A 27,164-nucleotide genomic window follows, 5' to 3' on the forward strand; every position below is an offset into this window, starting at 1 on the left:
AACTAAAGCTAAAAGGCATTTTTAAAATATTTCACTTTATGTTAGGAAAAATGCAAAAATGCACACAAAAGATGAGGCTAGAAATCAATGTTGACTGTTAGTGACCTTCAGGCCTTCAGATGGGTTTAGATTAAGTTTTATAAAAAAAACTAATATAGCAATATGAGAGGAGGAAGAGGCTGAAGGAGGAGCAACACTGTCACAGAGCAGAAAAGGACTCCCACTGTCAGATACATTCAGTATCTAAAGCATACAGAACAGATAGTGTGTGGAAGATGCTGTCACTGCATTACTGGCTCATGTTTCCTTTGTTTCTGATCACACTAACAGGTCGGTTAAAGCAGGAAGAAGAAATGTCTTTAAAGGATCTGTTTGCTAGAAATCACTGGAACAGGCGCTCACAGTTTAACATCGTCTTTAACAACATTTATCTCTTCCTTTAGGTGTCAGCTGTGATCAACTCACTGCAGTCAAGGATGAAGAGTCCACTTTAGAAGGAAACACTCTCACTCTGTCCTACAGATTATCCAGAGAAGCAAGAAGTGACGATTATTTCTACTGGTATCGGCAATATCCTGGAAAACCACCAGAGTTCCTGATCTCTCATTCAGGGACAGGAGTGGAAATATCAGATCCAGTTCCTGGAGTAACCTTTAAAGTGAGTGACAACAAAACACTGATGACTCTTCAGATCTCCTCTGCTGCAGTGACAGACTCTGCTGTGTACTACAGTGAGAGGAAACACCAAAACTCTGTACAAAACTGTTGGAGTCAAATTGTTAAATATTGTCATTGTGTTACTTAAATTTGTAAGTCTTAGTTCAAGCAGCATTCTCACAGACATTCCTTTGTCTCTGACCAGCTCTCCAGCCTGTTTGTTGGTGGGGAGGCTGTAGCGTTTTATTATAGGGACATCTATGTGAGGGTTCTGTTTTGTTGCTTGGTAAACTTCCTGCCTTTATGACCCTTTTGAGGGCAGGAGGTCACACAAACGCACACTACATGCACACACACACACACACACACACACACACACACACACACACACACACACACAGATGCTCGCACATGCATATACACACACACACACAAACACACACAGATGCTCGCACATGCATATACACACACACACACACACACGTGCACACAAATACACACATAGTGCCTTATCTTTTAGAACCATAGCGGGGTTTTACAATGGGAGGTGCTTGTGTGTACTGTAACTGTTTTCAATAAAAGGCGGCGAGGAAGGCTGTTTATTTGATGCTGGCTAGGAGACGGGGCTGGTTCCGACCAGTCTCCCTTGCTAGCAAGTAAAACCCGGTTCCGTCATTGTGTTGCTTTCCTCATGAGGAATAAGTTTCTAAACCAGTGGGGCCTGTGGAAGCACAGACCCAACAAAAACCTTTGGAGCAAAGACAACCGAATACTCCACAACATCCACTAGAGGGAGCCACACACTGTTAAACCTCTGATTCTTGTGTCATTGGACTGATGACAAAGACAACAGAGAAATGAAGCAGTAAAGATCAGAGACAGAGACAGAGCTGCTGTGGAAGCACAAAACTATTTGATTGGCTGAGCTGAACTGAAACCATGATATCACTAGGTAATTGGCCCCAACCACTGAAGTTGAACTCATCCAATGACATTATTTGTTGGTCATTGTGCTGCAGTGGAAGAACATTGTTCATGTGCTGTCTGTCTGGCTTTAATAACTCCAAAGACATGTTGCTGCACCTCTTTTTGCTTCTATCTCACATTATAGGTGAGTTTAAGAACAGGGATTAAAGTTTAGTTGAAGCTGCTGCATTAAGCAGATATACAGACTGCATTTCACTACTTTTCTTCTTTCTTTTTCCAGGACTAACAGCTGGAGACTCAATCACTCCTCAACGAGCTGAAGTCACTGAAACAGAAGGAAAATCTGTCAAACTCACATGTAACTATCAGACAAGTTCAAGTGGTGCTGAGCTTCACTGGTACAGACATCATTCTGACCTTCAGGCTCCTCAGTTTATACTCTGGAAAAGAGCAGGATCATGGAGTGGTGAATATATTCCTGATAATCGATATAAATCAGAAACATCACCTACATCAACTAATCTGACCATAACAGCCCTAACCCTGGCAGACACAGCTCTCTACTACTGTGCTCTAGAAACACAGTGATACAAAGTGTAGAAGAGGCTGTACAAAAACCTGAACACAGATATCTGACTACTCTTCAAAGAGGAGGGAAGTGGTATTCAAAGCACAGCTTCATATCAGATGGATTCTGCTAATTCCTGTTTTATCAGAGTCACTGTGGTTACAGCTGCTAATGAAACACTGTGGGAGGATTCACATGAGCAGCAAATCCACATCAACCACAAACCAACTGTAGGAACGTTCAGACACACAAAGAAACAAAGTAACTGATGCAACTGGCAAGTAACAGCTGCTGAATTTTAATGTACTGACAACGTATAAAAGAGAACATTAAATGGTAAATGGCCTGTATTTGTATAGTGCTTTATTATTTATTATTTATTTATAGATTACATTAGTTAGAAGATGCAAAAATGCACCTGAAGCAAAATAAACAGAGTGACAGAGGTTTATCTCCCACATGCTGTGATCCAAGCATCGCATCACCGTCCTGTAGAAAAGACAAGTGTTGGATACCAAGAGTACACATTATTGCAATCTGATGACAGAAGCATGCTGGCAGTTCAACCTGATGGAACATGAACTTCAGACTATCAGAGAAGAATTAGAAAAATTCCCACACAAGCTGAACTCCAAGCTCCAAATCTCTGTAAAAATGCCAATATCAGAATTTTCCCTTAGATACAGAAGGAACCACGAACCTTTCACATGCTGCACCTTATCCTGAGCAGCCACCTATCTAACATGCTGTCAGGATCTTTGAATTTCATTCTGAGGAAGCGTAACAGGAACCTGAAATAAAGACCAAGAGGAGAGACAGACTGTGGGAGGAGCTGAGGTGAAGTACAGAACAGAAAAACTCCACAGTACACAGAGTTCATCATACAGACCATACAAACCCTCTTTATTCAACATGCTGTCGTTCAGCTGTTCCACACATCCTCTGCTGATTATAATGATTCTAACAGGTACGCTAATATCTGTACATTTAAAAAACAACTGCTTTTAATTCCAGTGATTCATAAATATATTTCAATATTTATCATTTGGATAAAGCATATTTCTCTCATTTTAGGTGTTTGCTGCCAAGATCTCACTCCAACCAACAAAGAAGAGTTCAGTGTAGAACGCAGCACTGTTACTCTGTCCTACAAATACTCCAAGGAAGCAACTGGAAGTGATTATTTCTACTGGTATCAGCAATATCCAGGAAAACCACCAGAGTTCCTGATCTCTCACTCGGGAACAGGAGTGAAAATGTCAGATCCAGTCCCTGGAATAACCTTTAATGTGAGTGGAGACAAAACACTGATGACTCTTCAGATCTCCTCTGCTGCAGTGACAGACTCTGCTGTGTACTACTGTGCTGTGAGGCCCACAGTGACAGGAAACACCAAAACTCTGTACAAAAACCTTTGGAGCAAAGACAACAGAATACCCCACAACATCCACTAGAGGGAGCCACACACTGTTAAACCTCTGATTCTTGTGTCATTGGACTGATGACAAAGACAACAGAGAAATGAAGCAGTAAAGATCAGAGACAGAGACAGAGCTGCTGTGGAAGCAAAAGAGAAACTCTTGCTGTGACAATAAAGGTATTAACTTTTATTTTTCCAGAACAGAAAAACTAGGATCACACCATCAACTCAACAATTCTATGCCGTTCTTTAGCAGAACTACAAACCAAAGCTGGGTTGTACGTTATACAAACTCCAAAAAGGCTCAGACTTTGTGCAAAATTTCAACAAAAACAGAATGCAAATCTCATAAGTCCGTATTTTACTCACAACAAAACAAAACAAAAAAATAAAACTTTTAAAGTGAGGTTTTTTTTTCCTGAAAAAAGGTGACCTTATTTTGAATTGAATGGCAGCAACAGGATCTCAGGATTGGGCAGCAAAATGCTCGAAGAGTACGTTGTACTAAAAGAAACAGTTGGAGGAACATTTGGCAACTAATGAGGTTAATTGGCCACCAGTCAGGAACAAGACTGGGTATAAATAAGTGCCTGTGGAACTGGCAGCTGGCACATCTGGAAAGGCACCATCAATACTGAAAGGTGCTTACAGGTTTTAGTGACATATTCTCTGCCCAGACGGCTTCTTCAGAGGTCTTCATATTTTAGCAGGACGATGCTAAACTACACACTGCATCTATTCTAACAGCACAGCTTCATAGCAGAAACATCTGGGTGTTGAACTGACCCAGACCTTTCACCAGCTGAAACATCTGGAGCATCATGAAAATACACCAAAGAAGGCCCAGGACTGCTGAGCAGCTAGAACCCTCTATCAGACCAGAATGGGACAACACTCCTCTCTTCAGGTCACGGACGCTGCACAGTGGAAACATGACCCAGCTTTTGAGACGTGCTGCTGCCGTCAAATCCAAAATAAGATTCATCATATTTTCACTGAATAATATAAAAGCCTTACATGTAAGAGTCAAATAATCATTGGAGAGTTCAGAAGATGATTTCAAGCCAAGCCTCTACTTTTGAACCATCATGAATTAATATTTGCATTAAACTTGGCTTCAAAGGTGTTGCTTTTTCTAAAAATATTTTTCGGTTACACCTTCTCACCTGTGTGAATTCTCATGTGGCTAGTCAAATCAGAATTTTAAAGCTTTTCCCGTATGTTTTGCAGGAATACAGCTGTTTACCTGGGTGGATTTTTGTGTGTTTTTTAAGTCCTGTTTAATTAAAAAATCTTTTCCCGCAGATGTTACAGACATGTGACATCTCACCCATGTGGATTTTCATGTGCTCCATCAGAATACTCTTGTGATGAAAACTTTTCCCACAAGTGTTACAAAGATGTCGCTTCACACATGTGGAGAACCAAATGATTACGGCAACGAAAACGTTTCCCGCATGTTTTGCAAGAGTACGGCTTCTCACCTGAGTGGAGCCGTGTGTGATCTTTAACTGAAGATGACGCACAAAACTTTTTACTACATGTTTGACAATGATACGGTTTCTCACCTGTGTGAGTTCTCATGTGGATGGTCAAATGATAGTTTCGACGAAAGTTTTTCCCACATGTTTTACAGGAATATGGCTTCTCACCTGTGTGGATCTTTGTATGCCTTCTAAGTACTGATTGGCTAGAAAACATTTTACCACAAGTCTTACAGAGATTTTTACCTGCATGGACTTTCACGCACTCCAACACAGCACCACTCTAATTAAAACCTTTCCCAGCAGACTTACCAACATGCAGCTTCTCACCTGTGTGAGTTTTCATGTGGGCTGTCAGGTTATACATGGAAGTGAAATTCTTCCCACATGTTTTGCAAGAAAAGCAGTTATCACGTGTGTGGATTATCACATGCCTCTTAAATCCTGATGGGTACCTAAAACTTTTCCCACAGGTTTTGCAAAGGTAATGCTTCTCACCTGTGTGAGCTCTGTTATGTAAAGTCATTTGGGACTCATGCATAAAGGTTTGTTCATAGACATCACACTTTAACGACTTTGTACCTGCACCAGTACTGGACCGACTCTCTGACGAAGGAGAGCTTTCTGCATTTTTACTTCTGTTTGGATTTCTCGTTGATCCTGAATCTACGTTCCTGCTTCTTCCCTGATCTTGGCTCTCAGCAAGAGGGGAGTTATTAGTGATGAGATCATTGTCTGGTTTATGTGGTCTCTTTCCTGAGCAGCAGTCACCATAAAGGTATCAGTCTCCTCCTTCAGTCCCAGCTGCTCTCCCTCCTGACTGCTGCACACTTCCTCCTGTTCCTCTTTAATCTGTGGAGGTTCTGGTTCCTCCTGGTCACAGAGCTGCAGCTCAATGAGAACCTCCTCCTCCTTACAGACAGACTGCTGTGGGACGTCTGGAGGGACAACGTGTTGAAAAAACAGCACAGAAACTAATGTGATGACAGAAGAAAACACGTAAGCACATATGTTGTTCTTTCAACTACTAAAGACTCTCAAATACAAAAATAGTGTTCACTTATAGTCAGAGCTGAGATCATCGCTGTCATTGAATAAAATTACAAAAGTAGCTAAACTCTGTGTCTTTAACAAACAGCAACTCCATGATTTAAAGCTGCACATTCACAGCACCTCCACCTGATTTCTCTCCCATTGCTCTTTTCAGCTCTCGAGTACAGCAGGCACAGCAGTGATTCAAACACTCACAATAAGAAGACACGTCAGAATAACTTCACGACTGTTGCACATCAGCAGCTGTCTGCCACCTGTGAGCTGAACGGCCTCACACTGTCATATTATGTGACGCTAATGTTGTTCCTGTGCATGAAAGACCCGACAGTGACACGTGGACCTGCCTGGAGCTGCTCAACTGTATATTGACTGATGCACGATGAGGGCTGCAACGTCATGATGCCTGTAACTAAGAAACCACATGAATGTTGCACTGCAGTGCAAAGCTAAGGCCGCTCTGAGACCGTCTGAACAAACCAAGCTACTGACAACACAATCAGCAATTATAATAGAAAATTATAATATCTGTCATTAAAACGATCATTAGCTGCACCTGAAATCACACTGACGCTTTTATTGTATGATTAATCAGAATATAAGAAGACCCACAGGGAGACTTCTGCCTCTGTACTTCTCTTAACGCATACATACCGGAATATTTACTTTTAATGTAATATCTTCACAGTTCTAACTTTATGCTGTTACATAAAGAACACTCAAATCCAGGCTGGTTTCAGCGCCTGCTGTTTGAATGGAGCACAGTGCAGTCCTGTCCTCTGTTTGCTCTTTGTTAGCTCACATCTCCAAAATGTCCTCACAATCATAAATGTCCCGCAGAGCTGTGATCAGGATCCTCCCTCAGAGTGACACTCACCTGTCCTGTGCAGCTTGATTTGGGGTTTCCAGGTGATATCCAGCAGTCTGCGCTGACGGTCGATCTCTTCCTCGTACTGGACGATCGTTTTTTCAAACTCCAAGAATATTTGTTCAGCAGCAGCAGTTAGTCGCTCGTTGATAAACTCTCTCAGATACTGAACTGAAGCCATTGTTACTGCCACAGCTCACACACTCAGCTCACACACAACAACACAACAGTCTCTGCGCTCAGACACACACGTGGAAAGCTAACGCCATTTGCGCCTTTCCTTTGTTTACGTCCGCCAGGTGTCACACGGTGTTGTTCCGGTAGAGGACGTTGTGGGAGACTTCTATCGATTTCAAATGGAAGAAATATAATGTTCTGTACCAGTCAGTCATAACCATCATCACTTGAATTTTGAGGTCTCTTCTTTGAATCACCAGATTTTTTATAGAAAACTGTTTGTTTTTTGTAATTTTGTGATTTTTATAAAGACAGAGGGGCAGTGTTCACACCAGTAAAAAATGTTATGTAGTCAGTCCAAGGTATAGTCAAGTTAACACAAAGTATTGCCAGAATAAATGATAAATAACAGTATTTGTTAATCATTAGTATTGACATTTATTTCAATTTATTTATTTATTTTTGTGATTTTCAAATCCGAAATATTTTGCATCTTGTTTATCAAATCTGAATATCTGGTGCTCCATACTGTCATACAGATAAATATCACTTATTAGTGTTAACGTTATTCTCTTCAATTTTAGTAATTCTCTTGATTAAAATATTAAATGCCATCTTACAAATTGTGTGACTCATGTCTCATCCTTGTGTGAACCACGACACCGCGGGTCGTTGTCCTTGCACACAGTGCAAAGTGCTCCCTCCTCCCTCCTCACAGTGATTCAAATGCTGCTAACAGTCTGTGAACCAGGAGGAAGAGGAAGTGAGAGAAGTGAACATCCAGCTCAAAGAGGAGACAGAGGGCGACATCATCCAGTAGGCGGTGCTCTCCTTCTGCACTGTGTTCAACCATTGTGTCAATAATAAGTGCTGCTGTGAAGAGAACAATTCTCAGACTGAATGTTGAACATCAGCTAGTTTCTCCTGTTGATTGAAACCTTGTTGTACAGATGGAACATTGGCTGTGGATTATTCTTGCTGCTCTTTTCTTTGGTAAGATACAAACATCAACATGTTTCCTCTGCACATGATTCACAACAAGGACAGAAAGAGGAGATTTCATCATTTTACACTGTGGAACTTTTCAATAACTTCAATCATCTTTATTGATCCATCTCTTCCTCTGCATGTTCTGTTCTTCCTCAGAGTGTAAAGGAGAAGACAAAGTGATCCAGGAACAAGGAGATGTCATTGCTGCTGAAGGAGACACAGTTACACTTGGATGTAGATATGAGACCAGTTATGCAGCTACACTCATCTGGTACAAGCAAGAAGCAAATAGTTACCCAAAGTATATGCTGCACTGTGTCTCAGAAACAACAGTTAAAGCTGAAGAGTTCAAAAACGACAGATTTGATGCAAAAATCAACGAGAAGCAACAGTCAGTTCCTCTGAAGATCCAGAAGCTTCAGCTGTCTGACTCTGCTGTGTACTACTGTGCTCTGCAGCCCACAGTGACAGGAAACACCAAAACTCTGTACAAAAACCTTTGGAGCAAAGACAACAGAATACTCCACAACATCCACTAGAGGGAGCCACACACTGTTAAACCTCTGATTCTTGTGTCATTGGACTGATGACAAAGACAACAGAGAAATGAAGCAGTAAAGATCAGAGACAGAGACAGAGCTGCTGTGGAAGCACAAAACTATTTGATTGGCTGAGCTATTAAACTGGCCCCGCCCACTGAAGTTGAGCTCATCCAATGACATTTTTTGTTGGTCATTGTGCTGCAGTGGAAGAACATTGTTCATGTGCTGTCTGTCTGGCTTTAATAACTCCAAAGACATGTTGCTGCACCTCTTTTTGCTTCTATCTCACATTATAGGTGAGTTTAAGAACAGGGATTAAAGTTTAGTTGAAGCTGCTGCATTAAGCAGATATACAGACTGCATTTCACTACTTTTCTTCTTTCTTTTTCCAGGACTAACAGCTGGAGACTCAATCACTCCTGAACAAACTGAAGTCACTGAAACAGAAGGAAAATCTGTCAAACTCACATGTAACTATGAGACAACATCAGAGTATGTACGCCTTCACTGGTACAGACATCATTCTGACCTTCAGGCTCCTCAGTTTATATTGTGGAAAGAAGCAAGATCATGGAGTGATAAATATATTCCTGATAATCGATATGGATCCCAAACATCACGTACATCAACTAAATTGACCATAACAGCCCTAACCCTGGCAGACACAGCTCTCTACTACTGTGCTCTACAAACACAGTGATACAAAGTGTAGAAGAGGCTGTACAAAAACCTGAACACAGATATCTGACTACTCTTCAAAGAGGAGGGAAGTGGTATTCAAAGCACAGCTTCATATCAGATGGATTCTGCTAATTCCTGTTTTATCAGAGTCACTGTGGTTACAGCTGCTAATGAAACACTGTGGGAGGATTCACATGAGCAGCAAATCCACATCAACCACAAACCAACTGTAGGAACGTTCACACACAAAGAAATAAAAAATACAAAATTACAAAAAGTAAACAAACTTTTATTACAGAAATATAAAGGAAAAACTAAATTCACTGCATGATTTTTATCTCAGGACACTAAGGCAGACACAGAGGAAACTGTGTGAGAAACAACGTCTACATTGTTTTCCTGGACTACAATCCAGGATCGAACCTTGTTCTCAACAATTTAATGTTGTCCTTCAGCAGGAGTCCAACTCAAAGCTGGGTTAGCAGTTATATAAATCTAATTCCAAAAAAGTTGGGACTTTGTGTAAAATGGAAATAAAAACAGAATGCAAATCTCAGAAACCCATATTTTATTCAAAGTAGAACAGAAAAAAAAAACAAAATGTGGAAAAAATCTACAATTTTAAGAAAAATATGAACTTGTTTTGACTTTAATGCAGCGAGATGTTTCAAGATGGAACAACAAAGGCTGGAGAATTAAATGGTGCTAAAGAAAACAGGTGGAGGAGCATTGTGATGGCATCAGCCACACAGGTGTAAATCAGTCCATTTCTTATTTTATTAGTTTGCTTTGCAGTTTTCTTCATTAATCTAATTCATTAATCATTTGGTTAAACCTAACACTGGTATTATGAGGCGCGCGCATAGTAACATTGTTTGGTTTTTCTAAAATGTTTTGTTATATTAATTATGTTTCTCTCTCTTTGAGTTACCTGGGTTTGGGCGGTGGCTGTTTCCTGTCTGGGCAAAAGGCGTGGCATAGGACTCTGGGAACAAAATGCCTGCTCAGCAGGACCAATCATGGGCTTACCAGGAGCAGGGGTGTTTTAGGTTTAGTTAGGTTATTCTGTGCTTAGTAAATATTAGTGTGTGTTTTTGTTTTCCCCCCTATTGTGTGTAAATGGTTTGGCCAAATCATTATAAAAGCTACCCTCATGTGTCTTTGTAACTAGGTCAGTTTGTGAGTTAAGTTGTGTCTCACTTTGTTTGTTTAAGTTTAGGGAAATTACTTTTCGTAGAGTTATATTTAGTTGACCTCTTTTATGGGCCTGCTAAGTATGTTTTTGAATTTTGTTAATTTTGGACTTTTTGAGGGTTAAAATAAAGAAAACCCTTTTTGAAGATACTTTTTTGCCTGTGTTTTCTATGCTTTGGCTGCTTGGTCCCTCACAAGCATTTTGAAAACAGTGAGGTTACTTTGTAGGGCTACAATGACTCGTCGACATAATCGATGACACCGACATAGAAATTTCTTGTCACATCTTAAAACCACATAAATGGTTTTTTTTGTTTTTGTTTTTTTTAATTGAAACTAAAACACACTACAGGAAGCTGTGGGGGCAGTGTCACCTATGTTGTCTGCCAAGACTGCACTCAATACTAACGAAGAAGAAGGCAGTGCGAACAGCAAAACAGAATCATCTGTAAACTTTGGAAACTTGTTATTTTGGACTGGAAAACAAAATCTTTTTTTTTTTTACTTTAAAGCTGAATTTTTGGTTTAAATACTACTAGAACTTTAATTCATATTGCTTAATATTTGTATTTATTTCATTTTTATTTGGACAGTCCTACTGAGTAAAATAGGACTAAATATTTAAGTATTGATGTTAAAAATACATTTGATTATTTTCAAATTCATATGTCTCCTGGGTCATTGTTTTAATTTTCTGTGGGACGAGACAAGAGGGTGATACTCACAGGTGGGCAGACCTGAGCAGGTGAGGTACTAAAGCCTAGAACAGGAAGTCTTCCCACAGGAAGCGGAGACAAGATTTATTGAAATAATCGTTGACTAATCAAAGACAAATTGGCAGATTAGTCGCCTACCAAAGTAATCTTTAGTCAGACACAATAAAAACTGTCAAACATCCAAAGCTGCTCATTTACTCTATTTTGTATTTAGTGGATGAGGACATGTAAAAATGCAGCAGAAGCAAAATAAACAGTGTAACAGAGGTTTATCTCTTTAAGGTAAAATCTCTCACATGAAGCTAAAAGTCCAACCAGGAAGACCATCTCATGCTTAGTGCAATATGTTGCTAACAGGGTGTGAATTTCATGCTTAAAACACAAACCTGAATGTAGAATGTCACCAAACAGCCCTGTGTGAAGCTGTAGCTGCTGTAAGCAACAGGCCCATAACTAAAGTCTCTTCTGATCCCAATGAATGGGAAGCTTTGACTCCGTTACATCTTAAGTCTAAATCAGGGATGTCAAAGCTCAGCTTGCTCAGTGTTTGAGTGTCTAAATGAGTCTCACAGTCCTGAATGTGGACTTGAAGCCATTTATAAATGTAACTTATGATTCTTAACTTGTTTGATCTGCTGCTCACCACAAACAAGCACAAGCAGAATCTTTTGGACTTTTAGCTGTATTTTCATAAGTGTTACAGTTTTTCCTACTGATACAAACTTATGGCCATTCATACTACACAAAGAAATCTAGCAACAAATAATTAATGCCCCCAGTATGGGAGCAGAGAGAGAGAACATGTGATTTAACAGGATGTACCACCAGATGTGTTGTTTATACAAAGACGTGTGGTATCCACGGAAACGTCAGAATCTCAGCTAAAAGCTCATAAAACAGTTTCAACGACCACCAAACAGCTTTAACAGCAAACGATTAAAGAGCAGATAAACAGATTCAACAAAGAGATGTAAACATAATGAGTAGATCGTTCACCCGCCAGCAGGAACACGGACACGCTGCCCGTGCTGAAAGTAGAGATGGACCGATCCGATATTATGTATCGGTATCGGTCTGATACTGACCTAAATTACTGGATCGGATATCGGCAAGAAATAAAAAATGTAATCCGATCCATTAAATATCAAAAAAGCACCTCACAAAACTTGCGACACGGGGTAACTCGCCTCATAACCGTAGCACGTCGGAGCAGTGTGCTCACGTGATAGAGCAGCTGTGTGTATTTGTAGCCTCGCTACCAAACCAGCATTTCATCTCCGAGGAAGTTATCCCAAAGAGAAGTAAAGCAAGTGTGTAAGTTCATCTCTGAATGTTTGTAAAGGGTTCCCATGTTAAGCTTAACAACCGATATATGGAGCGACTGCCTCTCTCTCTCTCTCCTGCTGCTACTTCAATCGTGAAACTGATCAATGATCAGCTGATCGGCTTTTCTGTCATGAGTCCGTCTCTCTTCTTTGTTTTGGCCCACTTTGCACCAGAAAGAGGAAACCAGCGGCTGAACAACAGCAGCACGTTTAACCTTGATAAGCTGTTGTTAGAATTTATTTAATATTACTTTCTACACCAGGATCCTTTTCACGTAGCTGACGGCTGGTAACTGTGCAGGGGCGGATCTAGCAAAGTTTAGCCAGGGGCCGATAGGGCATGAACAGGGAAAAGGGGCACAAAGACATACTTTTCTTTCTTATTCTCATTTAAAATGTCTAGCTTTTAATAAATAATTATCTGAATCTTACACCCAAAGTTTTAATCTGATGTAAAATGTATAGAAGTCCATTACGGTATATAGTAACTATTAAGTCTAATATACCCTAGTAAGCTATAGTACTTTTTCCTTTGGGAAAGTACCATCTGTGCAGTCTGCAATTCTGTTGAAGAAAGATGTTGAATCAATTTAATTATTCTTGAAAATAATTGATTTCTGTGCATTTTTTTTCACCCTGCATCAAATTAAAGTTGATTACATCGATTAAGCATCATGAGGTGGAGGGTGGGGGTGGTTCCCTATTTTTTTTTTTTTTTTGCTGGGAGTTTGCAACCCTATTAGTTAGGTTGCTTAATATTTCTGCTAAGTACTCTTTAAAATACCAGAATAGGGAGGATGGAGCAGGTTTAAGTTTGTTAGATTGATCAGTTTTGCTGAACTATGAAATATTTTGGGCGCAGTGTATTTTTTACATACAGGTATAACAGAATAGCTTTAGTGTTGTTGTTTATTTAAACTTGAGTATGAACTTATACAAAATGCAGCAAGATATTAAAAAAAAACAGTTTTATTGATTAAAAAACACACTATATCGGATTCATATCGGTATCCAAATTTATGATATCGGTATCGGACATAAAAAAGTGGTATCGTGCCATCTCTAGCTGAAAGCAGACATCTCACTGGAAATGCAGATTCCGATGATTAGACCAACATTCACTGAACCAGAAGACCAAAACTGTGCTTCACGTTTGAAAAACATTTTCATGAATTCACTTTCTTTGGCTGTTTTGCTTCCACCATGATTCCTGCACACCTCTCTCTCTCTTTCTGCTTTGAGACCATCAAAAATCTGTTGTCTGCATTATGTGCTTGCTTATTACACACCAGTCTACTGTTGTGTATGCTGCTGTCGGCCGCTGTTTTTGTTTATTCCCAAAAATGGCTTCTGACAAGAAAGCCTCATTTTTGCTTTTCAATACAGAAGAAATTTCAGCTTTCACAAATGATGCCAAACTACAAAGTGCTCAGCTGTGTCTCTAAGAAAACCTCTGTGACTTTGTGAGAAACAGAAAAGTTTATCTTTTTCACTTTCTGCTATAGAAGTTTTAGATTTTTTACAACTACAGTTAAAAAAAAAAAAAACTGGACATCTGGGCAATGAGCTCCCAGAACTTCTTCTGTCGTTGTATTTCTCACAGTTTAAAGAGTTGTGCTGACAATTTTTTTTTTCTGCTTTTTCTTCATGTAACTTATTTACACTGACAGAAAGTTTCACCAGTTTTGCCAACTTAACATCAAAGTGGGCTGTATGTGTCATGTGGTGTAAAATGAGTTTGACACCCCTCGTCTAAACCTCTGTAGCACAGGGGTGTTTCAGAAAGACGGAGGTCAGCGCTGATGGGAACAAGAGCAGTACATGTCTGAACTGTTCTGGAAGCACTGGTTTCAGAAGTATCTGCCTCAACTTCAGTACAGTCAGAATTGTCAGAAAACCAAAAAAAAAAAGCATCGCTCCTGGAGATGTTATCATCATGACTAAGTGCCTCGTTACTCACAGCTGACTGAAAGACATACTTCCTGACAGCAGATGGCTTGTATAGTGGCTATACATTAACACAAGGATTATCTCGATAGGCTCATCGCAAAGATGTTTTCTTCAAAAACAAAAGGAACTATGAACAGCTGCTTTGACCTTTGACCTTGTTGGAGACACTGACTTTTGTATTGATATAGACCTATTCTTATTCCAAACACATGTGGGACTCAAGCTTTTGTTCTTAAAATATTTACATTAATTGACTTTGACACAAGTATTTGTGATATTTTTGTTGATGTTATTTCTCCTATGTGGTGGTACGGTATAATTACTGGTGTTGAATAACTGTGGCCTGGAATATTTGAGTCATTCATGTCAGTTTTTGTCAGTATTTCTAAAAATTTATATTAACAATGTTAGATTTTTATCATGATATGTTATTTTGCGATAATCATCTTTATCATCTTTATCACCAAGCCCACCATTATTTCCATTTACCCCTAGTTTATCTTATCCTGCACTACTTAAAACTACCGTGAGCCTCGTGAAGCTTGGTTGGATAACAGATAAGCTCAAAGGCAGCTGTCCTCAGCTCTGAGAGGTCCCCACAAAGAAGGAAAAAGATCTTTCCCTCAGGCTGTGGCCTCGTGTGGCTACTTGGCTCAGAGAGCAGAGGTCTCCAAACACCTCTGCAGGTACAGGAGTGAGGTTTCGAGTCACCTCATCCCTTCATGCAGACTTTTTCTTTTTGCTGCCCCTCCTGTGCAGGTATTTAAAAACAAAACCAACCAACCAGTGCATGCTGGTCCTATACCTGCTTACCCTACCTATACAACCTGAGGTTTCTTTTTTTTTTTTTTTAAATACTTTATTTAAATATCAAAGTTACCATTGACAAATACACACAATATAAACACCATGCAACAAATAATTCACGTTATGTTTTACATTTTACAAGGATAAAAGCTCCCACGGCAAGCTGACAACCTGAGGTTTCCATATCCTATCTTGACTTTTTAATCCCCCAGCAGCAAACAGCAGTGAAACAAATAGTGCAATAAAAATATACATATATAACAGCTTCAACATCTGCCATTTATTTAAAACCAAACAGCTCATACATGTTATTTCACACCATAAGACACTAATAAAGTAACAGCTGTCAGTTATTTACCCCCCACTGTGTACCATAATATCTCAGTCTGGACCCACATAAAACATTTGTAGCTACAAACCTAACAAATCACTTTCATCCATCGAATCTATCCAGAGTTCAGAGGAAACCATTGATTGATGTTTCTATATGCTTTCAGTTAAACATCAATTATCAAAAATCAGTGCCAGCAGGACACCCAGAGAAAAATCTGAAATGGCCAAAAAATAATTTAGTGCGTGCATCTCTAGTTCCAACATACCCTAAGACTTCTCAGCTGTGTGAGTTCTCATGTGGCGCAAGAGCTGACTACTATAGGTGAACATTTCCCCACATGTTTTACAATGATGCGGTTTCTCTCCTGTGTGCGTTCTTATGTGCACCGACAAGTAACTACTACGTGTGAACATTTTCCCGCACATTTTACAAGGATATGGTTTTTCACCTGTGTGAGATCTTACGTGCTCCAGCAAACGACTACTGCGTGTAAACATTTTTCCACATGTTTGACATGGATACGGCTTCTCACTTGTGTGGATTCTCATGTGGACAGTCAAAGTACTCTTCTGACTAAAACGATGCCCACACATTTCACAAGAATACGGTTTCTCACCTGTGTGGATTCTGTAATGTCGTTTCATTTCATAATTATCTTTAAAGCGTTTTCCATAAACATCACATTTTAAAAACTTTTAGCTGTGTCAAAATTATACTGACTCCTGATCTGGGAGGAAACTCTTGACTTTCATTTTTATTTCCAGTTGATCCTGGATCTGCACTCCTGCTTTCTTCCTGATCCTGGCTCTCAGCTACAGCAGAGCCTCCTGATTCACTGTGGTCTCTTTCCTCATTAGCAGCAGGCACCATTAAGGTATCAGTCTCCTCCTTCAATCCAAGCTCCTCTCCCTCCTCACTCCTGCAGAGTTCCTCCTGTTCCTCTTTAATCTGTGGAGGTTCTGGCTCTTCCTGGCCCAGACTGGAGCTCCTCTCCTGGTCACAGAGCTGCAGCTCAATGAGAACCTCCTCCTCCTTACAGACGGGCTGCTGTGGGACATCTGGAGGGACTAAAGGAGACAACAAAAACAAAAGTGAACTGAAGATGGTTCTCTGAAATGCACAAAAGGTTTCCACTTGTTGTCAGTGCTGCGAATCGCTACCTTATCGTGGTGGAGGGGTTTGTGTGTTGTGTTGTCTGGGGGTTTTTCCCCCTGGTAGGGTCTCATGTGGCAAATTGGTCCAGGGTAAGGGACCAGACAAAGAGAGATTCAGAAGACCCCTATGAGTGTAAGATCAAGGGAACAGTTCACCCTTCCTTGGATAGGGTTACCAGAGCCCTGCCCTGGAGCCAGGCATGGGGAAGGGTGTTCATGAGCAAGCGTCTGGTGACCGGGCCTTAGAACATGGGGCCCAGCCGGGCCCAGCCTGAAAACGGGACATGGGCCCATCGTCCTGCAGGCCCACCACCTGCAGGAGGCGGCATAAGGGTGGGTGCAATATATGCACCCAACCTCTAGGAGCGGAGCGGAAGCCCTGGTGGACCGATCCCTGGCTACCAAGACTGGCAATTGGGACATGGAATGTCACCTCTCTGGTGGGGAAGGAGCCTGAGTTAGCCTGCCTACTCAAAAGTAGGCAGACAGAAGCCAGACGTGTCTCTCTGCCAGGGGCTTGAAATAGTTTCTGCTGACTTGTATCAGGGTGTTACCCTACTCAGACACAAACTCAAACCCTTTCAGGTACCTGTAATCAAGGGAAGTGAAAACTGTTTTTCTCGCTATGATAGCATATAATCGATATTATGTGGTACAATCAACCTTCACTTTTCTCACCGGTGGTATATTCAAGGGAGCAAACACTGAGAAATGTAGGCTAAAGAAAATGACATGAGGTAAAGCTAGTATTGTTTTTAGTCAAAATCATAAATTCCCAAACGTAGATTGAGTATACTTCATGACAGTGGAGGGATGGATGAATGTTACTGCACTAAATGGCTGAGTTTACAGAAAAGCATGTGTGTGTGTCCTCCTCTTGTGCACACACACCTAATAAACCACACACATGTACCTGGATTAGCTGATTTCATGAGACAGATACTGCTAACCCTAACCCTCCCAGGAGGGCCACTTCACAGGTGTTTATAGCTAATGCAGTGATGTAGCCGCCATTCTGGATCAGGACATGGCACACGATGCATGACTATATCAGCTACTTCCACTGGAAACTGTGGTGACAGCGAAAAAGTCCATTTTTACTTCAACAGAGACTGCTTACTAAAATATTTCCTTATATTAAAAATCAATTTATTTATCAGATTTTCTGTCATGTTTAATACTGCACACTGTAGACCAGGGGTCTCAAACTTAAATGAGCTGTGGGCCACTGCTGGCACTGTCATCTCATTGGAGGGCTACTTTAGTGATCAAGTAGTACAAAACACACAAACAAACATCCACAACTATTTCTGAAAATGTAGTGTTCTGTTTGTTTTTAAATTCAAATATTCTATAAGACAAAACAGCAAACATGAACACACATTTCTTTTTCCCACTCTTCACTAACTGCAGCCTTCATTGATCTACCAAATAAACACATCGGTCCTCTCTTTCTGTTCAGACACGTGGCAGCACTTCTGCTATCATTTTGTTTGTATTTAACAAAATAAAAATGCAGACATAAGAGTACACATTAGTTTTGACTCTCTCACTGAACTCACACCTCAACATCTTTGTACTCTTTGCTCATATTGCCTTCATATCAAATCATTTTTGGCTTTTAAAGAACTTATTTTAACATTGCACTCAACAACAAACAAATCCTCCCTAACAAAAAAGTCACTTTAAGGGCCAAATTGCAATATATATAAGGAGGGGTGACGTGGGCTGCAAGTGGCCCCCTATGGAGGACCACAAGAGCCACGCGCATCGAAATAAAAAATTCTGTGCTTAATTTTAATAAACTGCATTTCAAATCCATTTCCCTTTCCTGTTCGCTCAGGGATTAACATGTGGATTAATAATAATAATAATAATAATGCATTGGATTTATATAGCGCTTTTCAAGGCACCCAAAGTGCTTTACAATGACATTATTCATTCACGCTCACATTCACACACTGGTGGAGGCAAGCTACGGTTGTAGCCACAGCTGCCCTGGGGCAGACTGACAGAAGCGAGGCTGCCATATCGCGCCATCGACCCCTCTGGCCAACACCAGTAGGCGGTAGGGTAAAGTGTCTTGCCCAAGGACACAACGACCAGGACAGAGAGGCCGGGGATCGAACCGGCGACCTTCCGGTTACAGGTGCCCTTCCCAACCCCCTGAGCCACGGTCAAAAACATGAAAATATAAACAACCAGACTATCAGCAGTGATTTAAGTACTTTAAGACCTCTGTGAAAATCATTTACAGTATATATCACAGAATTTAAGGCCTTTATAATCACAGAGCATACAGAGAAAAGTACTAAACTGAATCAATTTCAGCTTTCATTTTTCATGATGTATATTGTATTAATAATTAAACTTCATTATCTGTATCTTTACCACACATTTGCCACACAGGTGTAGATACTGTAGGTTCAGTGAATGCTTACATTGCACTGATTAGAATATACTGGACATTCAAAGCTAAGATTCAGCGCACTGTGTTAGAGGCTGGGATTTGATGAATTCATCATATATGCAACCTTTGATCATCGTTTATGTCCAGTTGAGAATGAATCTGTGCACTCACATATTAAATGAACTGAAATCAGTAGTGTGATCTCCAGTCTTGATATAAGGAATGAGAGAACTGACAGCTGTTATTTTAATCAGCCTGTCTCAATTGTTTTAACTCTAAGTACCATAGAGTAATGTGGTAACATCTGGACTGACGAGTTTACTGTCAGCATTGTAATCGCTAGTTTAAAGGCTGTAGGTTGCAGCCATTGCTCTAACACCGTATAAATGTAACAGGGCTCAGTGCTGGTTCTAACAGTCTGAGCTGCTTCCAGCTTTATTTGTGAAGAGCACAGCAGCTTACAAAACACGTAGCGAGCTCGTACAGCTGCGACGTAAAATTTTCATAAGCTAAAATGACCTTAAAATAGCGGGGCTCACGTGGGGTGATGCTAGCGTTAGCCATGTTATACGTTACCTTCAACAGGTGGTCAGACTGCGTAAACAGGCACTCAGTCAGAGGTTGGCTCTCCGTTTCGCTGCAGGGTCCCTTCATTCTTCACATATCCGTGTCGAGCCGAGTGTAAATCCCGAGGCTGAACGGCTTTTACAAGCACACACGCTTCTTAGCAGGGCGAAGCTATGAGCTAGAAAAATCCAGGCTGGCAGACAGCCTGTGTCTGACCAACCAATCAGAGAGCTCCTTACATCCCTACGGTGTGGCTAATTTGAATAGCAGCAGGATTTTTAAAATGAAGTTGTTAATCCAACTGCTAATCCAACTGCTAATCCACATGTTAATCCCTGAGCGAACAGGAAAGGGAAATGGATTTTGAACTGCAGTTTATTAAAATTAAGCACAGAATTTTTTATTTCGATGTGCGTGGCTCTTGTGGTCCTCCATAGCCCCCGGGCCGCGAGTTTGAGACCCCTGGTGTAAACAACCTTAGAGACATTTACTAATGTCTGCTACATAACTACTACTTCACTTCAAATAAATAATATTAAAACAAATTTATTATTATGAATATCTGGTAGCAGCACCTGACATTATTTGCTCTATTAAGACAGTTTCACTTCATCATCTCACGCTTTCCTAAATTTATAATTCATCTTCACAGTGCAGTCCTGTCCTCTGTTTGCTCTTTGTTAGCTCACATCTCCAAAAAGTCCTCACAATCAGAAATGTCCCGCAGAGCTGTGATTAGGATCCTCCCTCAGAGGGACACTCACCTGTCCTGTGCAGCTTGATTTGGGGTTTCAGGTGATATCCAGCAGTCTGCGCTGACGGTCGATCTCTTCCTCGTACTGGACGATCGTTTTTCAAACTCCAAGAATATTTGTTCAGCAGCAGCAGTTAGTCGCTCGTTGATAAACTCTCTCAGATACTGAAGTGAAGGCATTGTTACTGCCACAGCTCACACACTCAGCTCACACACACAAATTGCACCCTAACGCACAGAAATTGCTCCACGTTCAGTCCGCACAGGTGTGAATGTCTCATAAAGTCTAAATTAAGCCTTTGAAGACGCAACAGCCTTGCTGCTCGCGCGACACACGAGAAACGGAACCACTTCCGTCTTTTCCTTGTTTACTTCCGCCTGCTGTCACACAGAGAGCTTCCTGTCGATGAGGAAAGTGGCTTTGAATTCCGCTGTGATGTCTGTATGTTCTTTTAAATTCACAGTGTTTTCTTCAAAAAGAAGATGAAAAATGCACAAAAATATACCAGGGCATCAATAAATTAATAAAGTGCATAACTGCGCTGAAATAAACGTCACAATAATCTTTATTAAGCCTTTTTCTGACATTGTGCTCACATTAAGGTGAACGTGACATTTCAGCATGAATAAACTGTCTGAATGTGAGATTCACCAAATCGACCCAATGAGCAGCAACTTTCTGCAGCTAAATGAAGATGAAGCTGGACATGCAGAGATATGAGAGGAGGAAGAGGCTGAAGGAGGAGCAACACTGTCACAGAGCAGAAAAGGACTCCCACTGTCAGATACATTCAATATCTGAAGCATACAGAACAGATAGTGTGTGGAAGATGCTGTCACTGCATTACTGGCTCATGTTTCCTTTGTTTCTGATCACACTAACAGGTCGGTTAAAGCAGGAAGAAGAAATGTCTTTAAAGGATCTGTTTGCTAGAAATCACTGGAACAGGCGCTGACAGTTTAACATCGTCTTTAACAACATTTATCTCTTCCTTTAGGTGTCAGCTGTGATCAACTCACTGCAGTCAAGGATGAAGAGTCCACTTTAGAAGGAAACACTCTCACGCTGTCCTACAGAGTCTCTGGACAAGCTAATGTCAATGATTATTTCTTCTGGTATCGACAATATCCAGGAAAACCACCAGAGTTCCTGATCTCTCATTTGGGAAATGGAGATTTATTGAGCGAGAATTCTCCAGAGTGTCATTCAAAGTCGTTGATGATCAAAGACAAATAACGATCTCCTCTGCTGCAGTGACAGACTCTGCTGTGTACTACTGTGCTGTGAGGCCCACAGTGACAGGAAACACCAAAACTCTGTACAAAAAAACCTTTGGAGCAAAGACAACAGAATACTCCACAACATCCACTAGAGGAGCCACACACTGTTAAAGCCCAGGGCTTTGGTTGGATATAAACCCTTCTTTTCATTCCACTTCACTAGTGTGACACGTGACTCAGTCCACTGTAAATCATTAAGTGCTGTTGTGAGTTTTGTGAGTCTAAAGTAAGAAAGTAGAGCAGAAACTAAACTCTGGTGATTTATTATTTAAGTATTTCTCATAAAGAGTTTTTCTTGGCCTGATATGAAACATTTAGCAAACTGAGCGTGTTGAGCATCAATTTTGTGGCTTCAGTTTTACTCTCACAATAACACTTGAAGAAAGAACTTTTCAAACAGTCTGTGTACAGATTGAAAGCTGGGACACCAAGTTCCAAAAAGTTGATTCTGTTCATCTGGACGTTTTCAGTGTGAAAGCGATTCGTCACTCATCCAGGCGACTTCTTCAGTCTCAGCTGACTGTAGGTTTCGTCAACTTTATAAACAGTACATTTGCACAACTACTGAAACTAGCACCACTGAATGAACAACGGACTGTGAAGTCAGTTCCTTTATCATTAATATGCAAATTGTCATGACCATTGATCAACAACCACGGATCAAAGAACATTGAACAAATGACCTCGGGACATCAAGGTTTATACAACAATGTATTTTAGTCCCTTTGCAATCCGGTATCATGAAGCTGTCAGCTGAGGACCTGTAAGGAGTCTGTTTTGCAAATAATGACTCAGACGTTGGTCTAGTTACATGAAAATAGTAATTAGTTGCTAATTACTGATTACTTCTCAAAGAAAGTAATCTTGTTACTTTACTGATTACTTATATTCAAAAGTAATTAGTTACTTATTACTTAGTTACTTTTTAAAAACATGATACATAACCTCAATACGTAATAAAGAAATAGACCTTTAGCCCATAATCCATCATATAAAACTGAATCAAATGAAAAAGTCTCTTTCTAAAATTTGTTTTATTAGTATTAATCTTTTAACTTTATGCACATTGCACCAAGCAAAAATTAAATTCTTTGACTTGAAGAAATGTGTTTAACATTTAAACCTATTTTCTGAATATTCCAGCAAATAAAATAAAATAAAGTTTTGTGTTTACACTCTTTCAAATAGATGCAAGTAAAACAGCAAAAATAAATAAAATCAAAGATTCAGCAGCACTCAGTCCTGTCGCTCTTATATCTATTTTCACCTGTTTAGCAGGAGTGGGGCGGGTGGAGGTTTGCCCACAGCGGTCATGTCAGTGGGGGGATGCGGGAGTCTCTCTGTGATTGTCACATTCCCGTGGCAGCACGCTCGCTGCTTGCTCAGATTTGAAGTTTAATTTTTTGCTGTAGATTCAGTTAAAAGGACTAGATGTTACAGTCCCTGATAATGCATTGCTTAAGATGGAGAGACTCTTGAGGGACGGCTGTTATGAGGAAAGGCAGCCCAGAAATTTTGCCAGCAGCACACATCGTTGTGTGCCTCAACTTTCGGTCTTTTACCCAGGCTAATCTGCCATTTTCCTTCCTTGGTTAGGTTTAGGGATTAGAGATCAATCTAGATTATCATTTTATCAGCAGTGGACCTTGGATTCATCGGGTGCTTCGGCCATTATCACTAGACACCCTCATCCAAGGAGGCCCTGCCAGGGTTGATCAGGCCCTCGAGTGTGTCACTGGTTTATGTTAAATTGTTATTTCTCTTCTTCTTTCTTCTGTTTAGTTTCCTACAGTTTATTTTCTATCTATTTCTATCTACTGCAACTGAGAAATGATACTTACCTCTTTAGCATTTATGGAGCCTCACTTCTTCAAAGGGATAGAAAAGGTGATAGAGAGAAGTAAGACAAAAGGGACAAGATAGGAGAGAGCAGAGAGGAGAGCCGGAAGGAGGGCGTCTGATCTGGCTTCCCACACCTCCCTGCCGGATCGGGCTGTACGCTCTACCTCCCCACTGCCTCCCAGAAAAGGGAAGAAGAGCAGAATATTTCTTTTCTCTCGTGGTTAGCTGACTGCTTTAGCTGCCCAAGTGATGTCAGCCCTTTTTAACCATAGCCAGTGACTGGTCCTCTCAGCAGTGTTAGCTAGTTCTCTTATAGCCTGCCGTTGCACCTGTCCTCTGATCCCAATCTCTCTAAGCAGTTTTGCTGTTGTACTGGCCACAAAGCCCCTGCACTGCACTTCCACTGGGCACACCTTGATCTTCCAGCCTCTGTCCTCTGCCTCAGCTGCCAAGTCGGCATAGTGCAGCTTCTTACGCTCAAATGCTTCCTCAATTGCTTCCTCCCATGGAAGTTTTCTGCCCACACAGAGTGTACAGCGGACGCTAATGTTTCTGTCACTCTTTACAGACTCAAACTCAAAGTAATGTGATTACTTCCACGCTTTAAAGCGCTGCGTGTTCGTACTCTCTCCATCACACCATATTATCCATGTTGATCTGCACCGTCTGTTGCTGCCACAGGCGTCACTGTCATGAGACACTTTCACAAACAAAGTCACAGTTTAGTAATGCAGCATGGGTGCGGGAAAGTAACAGTAATCTAATTACTTTTTTGCAATACTGCTCATCTCTGATGTCCTCTTCTCAGTGTGCAACAGGAACTCTGTGCTGTAGAGGGAGTAACACGGTTGTATTCAATACAAATTTATTTATATAGCACCAAATAGTCACCTCAATGGGCTTAACACTGTAAGGTAAAGACCCTACAATGACACAGAGAAAACCCCAACAATAACATGAACTCCTATGAGCAAGCATTTGGCAACAGTGGGAAGGAAAAACTCCCTTTTAACAGGAAAAAACTTCAAGCAGGACAAGGCTCAGGGAGGGGCGGTCATCAGGTGAGAGGAGGAAGCCAGGACAAAGTCACGCTGTGGCAGAGAGCCAGACATTAATAACAACTAATGATTAAACACAGAGAAGAGTAAGTTCGTCCCACCAAATACAGTTGTTGTCTTAGAACAAGAACACTGTCAGGAGTTTCAGAAGTTTTCCTTTTGCTCATTTTTAAACTATAATTGAAGTTCTGCAGGTTCCTCCTTCAGTCTGACCTTCTTGATGATGATGACTGCAGCATCACTGTCATTTCTAAAGCTTCATCAGCCTGAATGTAAACAGAGCTCAGAAGGAGGAGGAGCTACACCAGTGAATATGAAAGGCTTCATTTAGGAGCTGAAGAGCTGCTGTGTTCTCTCTATTGTTCATTCAGTCCAAGAGAAAATCATGTTCCTGCTTTTCATTTGGATGATGATAGTCTCCTTTCAGACTGGTGAGTCATCAAAAGATGGAGTGAGATGTAAAAGGAGATGATAGACATGAAAAGATTTGGATGTTGTTTGAATTGATTCACTTTTTATAAACTAAGTTTAAAGATACAGAAACATCCTGGTGAAATATGTCTTTGTTGTTTTCAGGATCCTCTGAGGATTTATTGACACCATCTAAAGATGTAGTGATGAGTTTGGAAGGAGACACTGTGACTCTCTCCTGCAACTATTCAGGCTCTGTCAGTTACTTCTTCTGGTACAAACAAAAGTCAAGTTCACATCCACAGTTTCTCATCAATGAATATTCAGAGCAAACAGAAAAGCTGAAGTTTAGAAAAGATCAAGACAAAAGCGAGTTTTATCTGGAGATCTCCTCTGCTGCAGTGACAGACTCTGCTGTGTACTACTGTGCTGTGAGGCCCACAGTGACAGGAAACACCAAAACTCTGTACAAAAACCTTTGGAGCAAAGACAACAGAATACTCCACAACATCCACTAGAGGGAGACACACACTGTTAAACCTCTGATTCTTGTGTCATTGGACTGATGACAAAGACAACAGAGAAATGAAGCAGTAAAGATCAGAGACAGAGACAGAGCTGCTGTGGAAGCACAAAACTATTTGATTGGCTGTGCTGATCTCAAACAATGATGTCACTAGGTAACTGACCCCGCCCACTAGACCTGAGCTCATCCAATGACATTATTTGTTGGTCATTGTGCTGCAGTGGAAGAACATTGTTCATGTGCTGTCTGTCTGGCTTTAATAACTCCAAAGACATGTTGCTGCACCTCTTTTTGCTTCTATCTCACATTATAGGTGAGTTTAAGAACAGGGATTAAAGTTTAGTTGAAGCTGCTGCATTAAGCAGATATACAGACTGCATTTCACTACTTTTCTTCTTTCTTTTTCCAGGACTCACAGCTGGAGACTCAATCACTCCTCAACGAACTGAAGTCACTGAAACAGAAAGAAAATCTGTCAAACTCACATGTAGCTATGATACAAGTTATACACATCCAGCGCTTCACTGGTACAGACATAATTCTGACCTTCAGGCTCCTCAGTTTATACTCTGGAAAGGAGCAAGATCATGGAGTGGCAATGAATACATTCCTGATAAGCGTTATAAAACCCAAACATCAGATCGATCAACTGATCTGACCATAACAGCCCTAACCCTGGCAGACACAGCTCTCTACTACTGTGCTCTACAAACACAGTGATACAAAGTGTAGAAGAGGCTGTACAAAACCTGAACACAGATATCTGACTACTCTTCAAAGAGGAGGAAGTGGTATTCAAAGCACAGCTTCATATCAGATGGATTCTGCTAATTCCTGTTTTATCAGAGTCACTGTGGTTACAGCTGCTAATGAAACACTGTGGGAGGATTCACATGAGCAGCAAATCCACATCAACCACAAACCAACTGTAGGAACGTTCAGACACAAAGAAACAAAAAATACAAAATTATAAGTAAACAAACTTTTATTACAGAAATATAAAGGAAAAACTAAATTCACTGCATGATTTTATCTCAGGACACTAAGGCAGACACAGAGGAAACTGTTTGTGTGAGAAACAAAGTCTACATTCTTTTCCTGGACTACAATCCAGGATCGAACCACGTTCTCAACAATTTAATGTTGTCCTTCAGCAGGAGTCCAACTCAAAGCTGGGTTAGCAGTTATACAAATCCAATTCCAAAACAGTTGGGACTTTGTGTAAAATAGAAATAAAAACAGAATGCAAATCTCAGAAACCCATATTTTATTCAAAATAGAACAGAAAAAAAACAAAATGTGGAAAAAATCTACAATTTTAATGAAAATATGAACTTGTTTTGACTTTAATGCAGCGAGATGTTTCAAGATGGAACAACAAAGGCTGGAGAATTAAGCGGTGCTAAAGAAAACAGGTGGAGGAGCATTTTGAAAACAGTGAGGTTAATTTGTAGGGCTACAATGATTCGTC

General features: G+C 40.6%; 2 gene segments (V, D, J or C); both read left to right on the plus strand.

Moving 5' to 3' along the window:
• The first annotated feature begins 264 nt into the window (after nucleotides 1-264).
• Nucleotides 265-2,271, plus strand: LOC120434325. The segment is given in 3 exon segments: nucleotides 265-330; nucleotides 444-658; nucleotides 1,865-2,271. Coding segments are annotated over 3 exon segments (276 nt in total).
• Nucleotides 2,272-7,853: 5,582 nt separating this feature from the next.
• On the plus strand, nucleotides 7,854-8,852 carry LOC116336135. The segment is given in 2 exon segments: nucleotides 7,854-8,144; nucleotides 8,298-8,852. Coding segments are annotated over 2 exon segments (426 nt in total).
• Nucleotides 8,853-27,164: the final 18,312 nt, after the last annotated feature.

The sequence above is a fragment of the Oreochromis aureus genome, linkage group 18 (assembly GCF_013358895.1).
Source record: "Oreochromis aureus strain Israel breed Guangdong linkage group 18, ZZ_aureus, whole genome shotgun sequence".
In the NCBI taxonomy this organism is placed as follows: Eukaryota; Metazoa; Chordata; class Actinopteri; order Cichliformes; family Cichlidae; genus Oreochromis; species Oreochromis aureus.